This window comes from Stegastes partitus, unplaced genomic scaffold (assembly GCF_000690725.1).
Source record: "Stegastes partitus isolate 25-593 unplaced genomic scaffold, Stegastes_partitus-1.0.2 Scaffold1687, whole genome shotgun sequence".
Lineage (NCBI taxonomy): Eukaryota > Metazoa > Chordata > Actinopteri > Pomacentridae > Stegastes > Stegastes partitus.
Genome location: NW_007579418.1, coordinates 83,660 through 96,660, shown reverse-complemented (window position 1 = coordinate 96,660; position 13,001 = coordinate 83,660). Strand labels below are relative to the sequence as shown.

The window sequence follows — 13,001 nt, the reverse complement described above, 5'->3', positions numbered from 1 at the left end:
TTAATACCGTGCATCACTATTTCTTTTCTTCTTTAAAAAAAAAAAAAATAATAATATATATAAACGGCGTTGGAAATCACTTTCCTGACAGCAAAAAAAGAGAAGGCTTCTCAGGAAGAACAGAAGGCTGACCAGCCCAACGATGGAGATGAAGATTTTCAAAATAAATGAGTACACCGCAAAATAAAATGATAAAATCCCACATCTCACTAAGGGAAGGAACAAGTGAAACAATAAAAAATAAATAAATAAATAAAAATAGAGAGTAAAGCCATAAACACAAGGGTCAAAAATAAATAAAAGGTTAAAGAATACTATGAGCAATGAAATTTAAAAAAAAAAAATAAATAAAAATGGAGGCATGAAGTGGAGCAACTTTAAAGTGGCATTGTTGCTCTTTGTCAGATTTCATGTCAGTTCATTAAAATTCTAGATGTTACAGGGTTGTGAGACATTTTCATGAAGGAGGATGCCAAGTCATGAGAGCGTGTGTTGGAGCTTATGGTAGCCATTGTAATAAATAAATAATAAAAAAAAGAATGAGGCGTGGAAGTGTTTGTGTGTGGCGACAGAGAGAGAGAGAGAGAGAGAGAGAGAGATGGAGAGAGAGGGAGAGGGGGGAGCATCATCCAGCCTGTATCCAGTAACAGCTGGTGTCGGGGCGTAATGACCTTTTGTCTCCCGGCGGTCAGGTACGGAGAGAGGAGGAGGAGGAGAGAGGGGGGCGGAGATACAGGAGGAGCAGCTTCATATCGGACTGGTCCCGGCGTCCCGGACAACAAATGGCCGTGAACCGACAGGGAGGGAGAGTGTGATCTTGCTTTCTTTTCTACTACTCTCCTTTTTTTTTTTTTTTTTTTCTTTTTTCCAAATTTCTTCCTCCCAGTGCGACCACATCCAGAGCTTTCTCCACATAGCAGAGAAAGAAAGAAGCGCGCTTCATCCTCTACTCTCAGCAGCAGCAGCAGCAGCAGCGCTACGTTTCATCCGTCTGCCACAAGGATGGGAGAGTCCTGTTGACACCACGGAGAGATACACGCTGAGACCGAGCATGGCTGTGGACGGTAAGGAGTGCTCACTATTTCTAAGCATCCAAATCAGCCCCCTATAGTGTGCAAACAGGAGCTCAGTGTGGCATCCAGTGATGAGCTCATGGTGATGATTTGTACTTTTTGTGTGCTTTAAAAAAAAAATCTTAGTTTATCCACACAATCATGTGCTTATTGAAAGGTGCATTTTGTTTCAAAAGATACTCAAGTTGCAAGAAATGTGGCTGTAATCCACTATTTTTTTTAATGTCTTTCTTATCCTCCTCAAAATAAATCACCAAACTTGTACCTGACAGCAGGAGAACCTGTGAATGTTTGCTCTTCAGTCAATTTAACCTGGATTTGCCCAAAAGAAAAAAGAAAAATCTGCTCTCAAACTTGTGAGTGACCCACAAACGTGGAGCTTTAAAAAAAGAAAGCAGCTTGTTTCACTGATTCGCTGTTTGATATTCAGTGCAGCGAAGTAGCCAAAGTCTTTGTTATACTGGGGAAGAGGATTATGTTGGAAGTTCAGTGTTTTCTGTGGTCTGTTTGAAATTGATAGCCTGTATTTGTCAAACAGCGCCCGGCTCACCTGGATAGATTCAGCCAGCTCAGGAGTGTAAGAGCAATGCAGCCTTCTTTGTCCTTCACTCTTTTGTTTTGCTTTAGTACAAAGATGTGACTTGCTCCATTCATAAAACAAAAGTACAACACACCCATCACAACCCATTATCACAAAACTGAATTCATTCTTTATGATTTAGATTTTTCTTTTTGAAGAGCCTTTCACTAGGAAAATAGGGCTGCAAGTGTCATTTTTGTTACAGGTTTGTGTGATGATTATTTTCTTGATTAACAGCACACTGGTTTGTCTGGATAAGGTTTGAAAAAATGATAGAAAAAGCTTTTGAGAAGGTGAAAAGATGAGACCTGAAACAGTTACAGATTGTTCTTTTGTCCACTGACCTACTAAATTTCACAGATTTCTTTGAAAACCCCAAATTTCTTTGAAATTAGTCAAGCATTTTTGTTAATGAGGTCACATTTAATGCAGCCTCAGCCAAAAAAAAAAAAAAAAAAGGCTCTTTATAGGCTTCTGAATAGGCTTCCCCACATCCCCTACCTTCAGGGGACAAACCCATTTAGAAATTAATACACTATGCGTGAAACTCTCTTCTGTGTTTTTTTTTGTTTTTGGTTGTTGTTCGTACAGCTGTTGTTGTCTTGTCCCTTTCTGTCTCTCCTGTGCTTGGCTGGTTGGTGTTTGCTCGAGGCTAACTAACTTAAGTGAAGCCTAATCAGAGCCTCTCTCCGCTCAAGGGCAATAATATGTGTGAGAGCATCGGTGTAGTGCCAAGTGTGTTTTCCATCTGTCCTCTGTCTACCGAAGCAGGTTAGCTCTTCATTTGCATGGCTGCAGGTAGGAGACTCAGTCAGATATGCATATATGCCTAGTGACACATTGGACTATCTATAATTAATCCATAGTTTACTTAAGCATCATTAATTTACTCGGAGCCCTGGGCGTTGATGCCACCCTGACAGCGTGCTGTGCCACTTAAACTTTAATGAGTGCTGGTCCAAAAAAGACTGTGGCACTGTTTAAAGACACACAGAGGGCATGATTAGCACGTCGTTATGACCAACACAGAGGACCCCGGTGCTCTTCGTACAAATACGACCTTACGTAAGAAGATTTAGTTTGTGATTTCAAACTTTTGTCAAAGTTTTACGCTGTTTGAGAAATTTGTATGCAGAATTGGTGTTAACTATTTACTGTAAGACACCCGGTTTGCGAACCGTGACGGCTTCAGGTGTGGTATTTGCAGTGTAATAGCCGTGTTGATTCATAATGCTCGGAATTGATTTCCATTTGTCAGGAGGTAGCGGTGTTATTGTTAGGTGGGCTGTCAGCTACAGGCCTGTGACACGATCAATTACAAGGGGTGCTGTGCATTTTAAATGGCATAATAGACATTTTTGCCTCATCTTCATGTAAATTGCCAAGAGAATTACATTTTCCTCCTTGCTGCCTGCTGCACAGCGAGTCACGCTATGTAATTATGTTCTCCTCCTTGTTTGGCAATTCTGAGTGGATGAAATTCATCAGATGTTTGCGTGAATTGCCCAGGACATCTGGCTGCATTGTCACATCTGAGATAAGCAGCCACACAAATGATGCTACTAGGCCACTGTGCTGTCCAGTACACATTGTTCAGGAGCAGGTTTTTTTTGTTTTGGGTTGTTTTTTTTTTACAGACGAGAGAGCAGCATGGTTCATCCCGTGCTCACATTAGGAATAGACACGGGGGGAACCCAGAGAGTGTACACTAAGAGGTAGGCTTGACTGAGCTCAGCAGCAGAATATCCAAAGATTTGGGCCAGTGCAGCCAATGCCAGGGTGGCTTCCATCCATCCGTATACTGCGAGGCATATGTACACAAACGCATGCACAGAAATCAAAAAAGCAACAAGCCGTGCTCGCCGCCACCCTGACAGGCCCTCATGGAGACAAGCTCACAGCTAGATCTGAATCTAAAAACAACCCATTTATTTATCTCAGCCCCCGTGTCTGTCTTCGGGCATGTCAGAAGACGGTCCGCTGTAGGAGGGTCGACGGTTTCTATTTGCTGCCTCTGTGATGGACACATAAGTGGGAAGGGGGCTAACAGATGAGAGATGCATACAGTAGCGCTCTCCTAATAAATGGAGATGGTAAAGGACACTGAAGTGAAAAAATGCCTCTTCTCAGTAAAGTATTCAGAGAATTTTGAGGCATTTCTTGCTTCTTTTAGAAACCATCATTTTATCACAAAATAGTTCACAAAACATGCAACTATAGTCTGTATCTATGTCTTCTTGAAGTATCTATTCCCTCCAGACCACGGTTAACCCTTTCCTCGAAACCACCACAGCACATAAACACACCCTTTCCTCTGATGGGGGTCATGTGTTCATTCGACTGTAAAATAATTGCCCCTTTCCACTGGGATGCTCCCGCCTATACTCCGGTCCGTGTCGTGTAAATCTGTGCATGTCTCGGTCCATGCGTCTGTTTATGTTTGTGTGTGTGAACATGCAGATGAAGCAGGAGGGGGAGCCAGGACCCCAGTGGGTGGGACGTTTGGGGGGGTGGAAGAGGAGGAGGAGTGTTAGCTTTAAACAGACAAACACACCCTTTGTTGTTTTTCTGGCGTGCGTTACTTCGCCTGCTGGAGACGGCGTCCATTTGGTGCATTTGGTGTTGGGGCCAAATGTGTTCTGGAGCCTCAGTTGTAAAGTAATAGTGTGTTAACCCTCTCGGTTACAGTGGCATGGTTAGGGTTATGTCTCAACTGTATGTGTGTGCACACTATAGGGGCATGCAAGCTGTTAACCTCTTTCCTTTGTCCATTATCATCTCCTGCTTCCTCGCAGCAGGGAGGGTGTCACTCAATATAATGCATGGAGAATCCTCTTGAACACACACACACACACACACACACACACACGCAAACACACTCCCATCATCCATCATCTACTCTCTGATCCAACGCTGCTCTCCAGCTGCACCTGGCCTGTGGATTTTAGATGCAGACAGAGTGGGATAAAGACAAAGTGGACAGTGGGAGCGAGGAGACGAAGAGAGATGCGTTACGGTAACTGGAATCCTCCAGATGCATTAACAACAGTCCGGAAAAGTGTTCATAAACTGTTCTGTCAGCTGAAAGAGATATTAGTCTTGGGGTTTTTGTTTGTTTGAATTTTGGCCGTGATTTCTTACAGTTATTATAATGTTGTGCTCAGAGAGGGCTGCTGAAATCTTACAGTGACATTGCTGTTAGAAACACAAGGATTCTGATAATTGGACAAGTTGTAAACAAAAGAACTCATGCTACAAAAAATGTCTTTTATTGACTAACAACAAGATGCCAATCCCATTTGGATGTTCATCAGGTCGGAGTTTTTTTTTTTTTTTACTCTCAAAACATCAATCAAGTGTGCAGACAACCAGACTTTTTTTTTTCTTTTATGCTGTTTTTTTTTTTGAAAGCCTCCCACCTCAGTGATGTTCATGTAACTGCTTTCTCCCTCTAAAAGTTGTAAACAAGTTGTCACTTTAGCCAATTTAGATCTGAAACACTTTGGAGGTCAAGCTGAAAGTGAGCTCCCCTGAAATGTTAATGATGACCTCTAATTGGAGAGGAAACCTGTGTGATCACACATCTGTGTGTAGTACATTTTGTCAAAGCTGAACAAGGACAGAAGTCTTGTACGCTGTAGCTGTTTGGAGATGCTGGGTTGTGCTTTATCAGCTTGACTTTGTTTTCATTGTTGTGTGACAATCTAAAAGACTTGCCAACAAATTTAACACTGCACCCCTTTAACATTATTGTACAATGTGAAGCTAGAACCAAGAATCATCACAATTGACGCAGCAGAGTCCAAGACAGTTTGGTAGGAGGTGTTTTATACCAGCTAATGTAACCTCTTTAGCTTCATATGTAGATTTCTGTGCCAAAACCTCTAAATGGACATTAAGGCCTGAAATCATTGAGTTCCTCTTTAAGTTTCTTGCCCCTTTTCATGTGTTTACAGATCTCACCAGAAAAATTAATAAGAAAATGTGTATTATTATGTCCAAAAACTATGGAAATGAGGCCCCATTTTGCAGGAATCTTCTTAGAAAGCATGTACAACGCTGTATCTCGGGGCCAAAACACTTAGGCCGCTCTATATCATCGTAAAACAATAATCAATTTCATTCAAACTCAGATCCATTAGAGAGTTGTTGTTGATGGAGAACATTTTCAATGAGTTATTGATCTAATGGATTTTTCAAGCGGTCCTTTCAGGCCAACCGCCAGCTGCTTTGACCTCTGACCCAATGTATAGGACTCAGGATGGATGCTGAATGATTCAGTAGATAAACATGTCTGCACTAATCCTACAGGCCTTTCAAAGACTGATTGATGAGGTGGTTAAAAGAGGAAGAATCAGTAAAGAGCAGCAGTGGTTTTCGGATTCTCTTCTGAAACGTATCACACTTCAGCTGTCTCTTTCAGTGCGCCCTGCGCCCTCACCGCCAGCAATACTTCTCTAAATGACAAGGCCTCACCTTTCTGACCCAGTGTCCTTGTCCTGAGTCCAACTTCTCCCTCAACCACGCTCTCCACTCCCTTCCTCTTCCTGAACTGGAGTGTGCACAGGCCCATATCCAATTTCTCTCCTTTAATTAGCTTTCTGCACATGGAGCAGGATCAAGGGAGAGGAGCTGAAAGGGTGTAGGGATGGAAGGAAAAGAGAGATGTAATTTTTCTGAGGGACTGTGCTAATTAGGCATAATTTCATACAAGGCTTCTATCCCTCATGTATCACACTGTTGTTAGTTACTGACTTAATACATATAAATTCAATCCCTGCCTCTGTCTCGCCTCCTCCTTTCTTTATTTTTCCTCCTCTCACATGCTTAATCAATTTAATCAGTGCATTTCGGCCAATCCAGATAAAGCATTTGCAAGTTCTAATTTTGACTATAATTACAGAGTTGTAATCACTCAATTTCCTGTTTATGAATGTAGTCTATTGCCGCTCCCTATCATTACCATCAGTTATGAAAAAAGTCCGATAGGACCAAGCTTGATGAGGCTCTGCTAATATCATTGTGTCCTCCTCCTCATACTTGGCCAGATGTCTTTCAGCAGTTTCAAGGAGAGTAGTCAACCTCTTCCCCCCTCTCCTCCCCATTAGAGTCTGCTAAACAAACAGTCTAATTAAGTGTGGCCTTGTGTGATAGGGCAAGCTTGGAGCTTTTCACTCTTTGTTAATAGGTTGGCCTGCTCCTCCTACCAAGTGCTGGGGGTCACCAAAGCCTGTGGTGCGGATAGGCCATTAAACCAAATGGCTAATGGCTCCAGCTATACCCTAACAAGGCATACATCCTCGCACAGTCAGGAGCACGAGTCACGTTCATCCACTCGAAAAGCAATTACATTACCACCAGCAATCCGGCAGCATGATCTGTGGCAAGCTTTGGTCCGCGTGTGAGATAGTTCATGTGCATATATTAAAAACAAAACTATCCGAGCATGTGTTTGTGCGACTTTGAAATTGAACATGTTTTATTCGACCCAATCTGTCTTACCTCTTCCAAAAATAGAAATCAATTTTGCTTTCTCTCTTCCTTTCTTATCAGGCATTTAGCTGTTCCCCTTTTCTCTGTTCTCCCTTCTTGCAGCTCCAGCCTATATTTCACCCTTTTTTCTTCTTCTTTTTTTTAATCGTCCTATACCTCCACACGGCTGACCTTCTGTTGCATTCCTCCTCCTCCTCCTCCTCCTCCTCCTCCTCCGCCTTCTACTTTCTGTCTGTATTCCACCGCCTTTCTCACTCCTCTCCCGTTCCCCGTTACAAAGTTCCTGTGACTATACAGCTCTGGCAGAGTGTATGGCCTCCTGTCACAGTGCTGCTCGAATAGGCCCTCAATTTACCATGTCAATAGGCGAGCCAAGTGTCAGCGTGTCAGCCCCGCAGTCAGAGGTGGGGAGGAGGAGTTGTTCAAATGCAGCTCAAGGCTAAGTGTTGCTTTTTCAACCCCTGCAGGGGACAATCTGTACTTTTACTGAATTTTCTCACATTTGTTTTCCACATCCCCCCCCAATGCACTTTATTTTCACCTCCATCTTATCCTCTTCAGATTTATTTATTTATTTTTTGGCAACATCCTGTCTGCTCTGTCTTGTCAGCTTCCCTATGGTATCTCTCTGGAGTTACATTAAAAAAAAGTAGCTTCCCCCCCCCTCCTTCACCACCACCAGCCACATCAATCCCCCGATTCTTCGCGTGCTCATTGAACATGTGACATTTTCACTTCACAAACTTTTCCCTTTCTCCGTCCCACGCTCACTGAGCCCAGGGGAAGCTCTGGCTTGATGGAAAAGCCATATGGCACTATCCGAAAGTGCCTCACACCATGGCAAATACATATTGCGGAGATTATAGCGTGCTCCAACTACGTATATGGACATTTGTGAGCACTTTAATATGACATGCAGTTTTTCTGATTGTGTGTACATGTAATCAGATTTTCTGCCTTTCAGTCACAAATAGGAACTGACTTTAATGTCACAGCCCAGACGATGTCCTGGAGGCTGAAAAGAAGAGATTTATTTATTTATTTTTCAGCTTATATGTAAACCACTACCTCATGTGCCCTTTCCTGACTTCTTTTTTTAAATGATTCATTCTCAAAAAGACATCATGCCAAAGTCAATCTCTTATACATCTACTGATAATGTTGCCAAAAAAAAAAGAAGATTTTAATCTGTTTATGATTTGGAATCCCTGGCTTGTCCTTCATCCTGGAGTATTAAGTAGTTGAAGCCTAAAAAAAATCTTCTTTCTTAACACTTTCTCTCTCTTTTTATCCCTATTTTTCTATTCTTTTGTGGTTATTTTAATCCTTCACCTTGGTCATTTTGCTCTCGTTACAATATTAGATGGGAAGCTGTAAGTCCGTGGACTCATTGTGTACAATAACACTCTTTTGAGTGTCTGCACCCTTTTGACCTGATTTAGTTGAATCCACTGAGACATGCGGCTGTTGCACGTTATCCGTAGATTAGGATGGATTTGCCCCATAAGAGAGGAAGATAGAGGCAGCTGGATGTGATTGCCTAAATGCTGCGCTGGTCACAAAGGCTGCGGGACTAAAAGACAGACAAATCCTTCAGCAATACATGAGCACTAATGTAGTTTTTGACTCTGTACAAGCACCTAGAGCCATGTAAGACATTTTGAAGATCTTGACAGTCGCTTTAAGGAATAAACAGCCTGTATGTCTCCCTTAAAAAAAACACACACACACATCCTCACTCCGCTTCATAGAGTCCTGTCCTCCAGTCCTGCTATGATGCTTTTATAGAACTTTGCTCCAGAAATAGCTGTTGTATTAAACTTGGAATGACAGACGTTAAAGTGGAACCAAGACCAAACTATTGTCGCGGGAGGCAGCCGAGGTTACAGGCCTGTCAGTCAGAGTTAGTGGGGGCGGGCTCTAAGCTGTCATCCCAGTGTTTCGGTCTCGCCCTACATATCAGGTCACTGGTGCTCTGCGGGCTTTGAATCTTGGCAGGCGCAGACACACATACTTCTTCATGCATAGCTCAAGCTACACATGTATAAGTGGTGTGCGTGTGCACATGCGCACACACACGTTTGCACGTTTGATTCATCAAATGTGGCACAAAAGAAAGACTTGCAGCTGGGAATAAAAACTGACATAAGTCATGTATTAAGTTTGTGTCTTCAGTAGATGGAATAGATTTACAAAAATGGATCACGAGAGAAGAGACAGGTCTCCGGAAAACTGGTTTCGAGGCCTCCATGATGAGTGACAGCGGCGGAGGGCAGGCACTGTACTGAGAGATATTGAGTGAGATGGGCTTGAGGTGAACTAATTTGGCAGAAAGTGAAATAATTAAGGGTTGGATAATAAAACTGTTCTCTCCTGTCCTGTCTCATCTAAAGTGAAAATGGTCCACAATCAGGCACAGCATTAATACAAGTAGATGTATTAATGCAGACGTGTGTGTGTGTGTGTGGGTGTGGGTGTGAGGCTGAATGCGAAAAAAGCAAAGTAAAGGGGGTTGCTCACGCATGTGCTATTAATGCCCCATTGTTAACATGATGTATCTGCGGGATAATCAGAGTGTGTTTCAGATCGTGTCTGCATGTGTGTGTGTGATTGTCTGTGACATCTGAGTAGCTGGGTGATAATAAGGAAACGGTTCAGTGGAGTGGAAGAGAGAGTACGATCTAGAGCCGGTTTGGCACTGCAGTGTTACAACAGAATTACTGAAATACACAAGCGCCAATGTGAGCGTTAACAAAGCAAGCATGCACACAGGCTAAGGCTGATTAATTGATGGGTCTCCGAGAGGAGCCCTGAGCAAGTCTGTGAAACATCTGGCGCCATTAGAAGTCAACATTTGGGGAGTTATCAATAGAGAACTGATAGTGTTTGAAAACCTGACACAGAAAATTGGGAAAGTCTTTAGTTTGTACTGATTTCCTCTCAGGAGATTTGCTATGAAAGCTGTGGGTGGAAGCATGTTCAATAAGTTGCGTGATCGAATTCATAGAGAATTAGGAATAGACACAATCATCAGATCACCATATCATATAAATCTTGTGCTTCTGCCTCTCAATTTGAGCCACTATTAAAAGCTATTTTTGTCATTGATTTATCTTTGACAGTATTAATTAGTCTTTAACGTGCAAAAGTGAAACTTGTCCATGAGGATTTGGCCTACGAGCAACATTAAAGTTTCACTAATTACCACATTACATCTTAGTTATCTGCGAAACATGAAGTGGAAAAAGATCAAGAAACCACGAGTTGTCATTCATTTTTATATTTTTAGGCTTTAAAGCTGCTGCTGCTGCTGGGGAACAGCGTATCAGCCGCTCGGTTAGATTCATATTTAGTGCACAGACATGACACCGGTGTCGCTTTTTTTCCTAGAAAAGAAAGAATGGAAATAAGCATATCTGTTGAACGGTGCCTGTGAGGGGGGGAAAAAAAGTAAGAAAAACCATTACGAAAGAGAGTGAGTGTGTGTGTTTAGAGAAGAGGATTAAGAGGGAAAGAAGTAGAAAGGTTCCCCTGGGATCTTTTGGCCGGGACAAGAAGCTCCTGCTGAGACTTTATGTGTATTGATGTGTGTATTTGTCAGCGTGTGTGCATAGGGGCAACAAAGAGCTTTGATTCTCTTCCCTGTTTCATCCCAAACTGGTCGCTTTGTACCAGCTGCTGTCTGCTATGTTACCTGACAGTGCAGCCTCAGGAAACCGCGTGAGCGAGCAGGACCGGGTGGGTGCGCGGAGGAGCGGTAATTGGCATGTCCGTCCGACTGAGGGGCCCGGGCGAAGTGGCAGTGCAGGAGTGGAGCTGATAACATGGCAATTAAGCTGGGAGAGACAGACCCCCAATCAGCACAGCGTGGTGCAGAGACTTATGGAGACAGGTGGGGCTGCAGGGAGTGGATGCAGAGACGAGGAGAATAGACGAGTACCCCCAGGTGTGAGTTAATTTGTCTTGCTGCTAGACAGGAAACAACAAAGCTCCAGAAGGGCCTGCACCAAACATGGCTGACTGTATTGTGCGCACATACCACTCACAGTCCCACAGAGGACACCTGCTGCAGGAGGAAAATCTTGTCTTTCTCCAAACTGTACACTTAAAAAGGAAGAAGAGTGCTGGCAAAGTCCTGGGTTTCCGTCTTCAGCTGCTTGCCGAAATAATGTGCAGAGGAAATAGAGCAGAGTAATTTTATGTCTCTCTTTGATTGTTTTTGCCAGTGGCGATGCTGCAATTCTCCACTCACCTGCCTCAGTAGTGTTGCCTGAGCCTCTCTGTGTGGGCCCCCTGCCACAACCTTTGCATCTTCCACCTGCCTTTCTTCTTCCTTTCTTTCCCTCCTTCCCCTCCCCTACAGAAAAGATTAGAAGAAGCCTCCTGGATCGCATCACACAGGAGCGGTGGAAACTTTCAAAACTTCAAGGCTCCGCGTTGTATTTCAGTCGGCTGACTGAAGTATTACTCACACGGCTGCTGCCGAGTTGCCGTTTCTAATCATTCATGCTGCTTACGAATCTACAAACTGGCTCCTAGTCTGCAATTTTCATTCTCTGCCTGTCTGTCTCAGCTTCAAATTCATTGGCACATTTTTCCTCGTCTCTCCGCTGTGCGCTTTCCTCTGTCTCTGTTTACCTCTCAGCTTCTGTAGAGCATTAACTTTTATCTTTTTTTTCCCACCAGCTCTCCACCCATTCTATAAGCCTAATTCCTGCTCTTTTTCATTCCTCTTTATCTTCTTTTATCCCCTCATCCTGGCCTCTTTTGTGTGGATGTAGGGATGGTGTAGAGCAGATTATCAACTAACTCTCACAGTGGTCATTTATTCACTTCTTTGTTTGCAAACCCCACAGTGTTCAATAACCTTTGTGTTTATTTATGCAAATGTGTGTGTGTGTGCGTGTGCACGCATGCTTGTACACATTGTGTTATCTTGTGATTATTTTTGCCACGCTACATTGCTCTGAACTTTCTTTAATATGTCACCGCAGAGGTCCACAAGCATGCATTAGCAAACAAAGTAGGGTACTTGTGTGTCATGGTTTAAGGACGCTCAATAAAGTATTGAGCACTGAACCTCTCCACATCCCATTCTGTCACCAGGCCACAGCGTGAGTGCACTGTATCGATTGACAGACCACATGCGACCGTCACAAATAAGTTACTGCATGTGTATGAGCGCCAACTCGTTCACGGACTCCACTAGGACCGCTCTGCGAAGTTTTGACAACCACGTCCTTGCGCTTAAAAGTGAAGAGTTACAATGTGCCGGTATAAAGGGGTGATTTCTCTATGATCAGCAGACAGAGTGTGGTGGATCCCTGCAGGATGGCCATTCAGGCTATCGCTGAAGGTATGTGTGGACTGGGAGCTGCCATGCCTCATTTTCTTTGTGTACACTTATCATCTGATTTCAGTTTGGGGGAAAAAAAAAAAAAAAAGATAATGGTAAAACCTGTTAGTCCCATTGCTTGAACCACTTAAGAGTTCATTAGCAGACCATCTGGCTTATAGCTCTTGGTTCCAAACGATTGACTTAAATTGCTCTTGAAATCAAAAGGCTAATATTTTGATGCTGAAAACGAAATGCAGATGTTGTTTTAGCAATAACCTGCTAAATTACTCTTTTCCTCCTACCTTTATCAAGCACGCGGCGCTAAGTTAAGATGGAAACGGAGTATTTGGGAGCTTTAATATTTTGTTCCCAAACATCCGTTAATCCACTCAGACAAAATATTCTGCCACTCAGGGGAATAGTTGTAAACAAACACTAAATATTTAAAAAGCCAATCTTGTCTAAGCAGAGAAGTTATGTCATTTTATTTCCAGCAGCATGTTGGCTTCCTTCCAGC

General features: G+C 43.1%; 1 protein-coding gene across 1 annotated transcript in view; it reads left to right on the top strand.

Moving 5' to 3' along the window:
* The first annotated feature begins 911 nt into the window (after nt 1-911).
* samd10b (sterile alpha motif domain containing 10b) overlaps nt 912-13,001 on the top strand; it is a 46,025-nt gene continuing 33,935 nt past the window's right edge. The window contains exon 1 of the mRNA XM_008301583.1: nt 912-1,064. Coding sequence (XP_008299805.1) covers nt 1,052-1,064 — 13 coding nt within the window. The 5' untranslated portion in view covers nt 912-1,051. The remainder of the gene's footprint in view (nt 1,065-13,001) is intronic.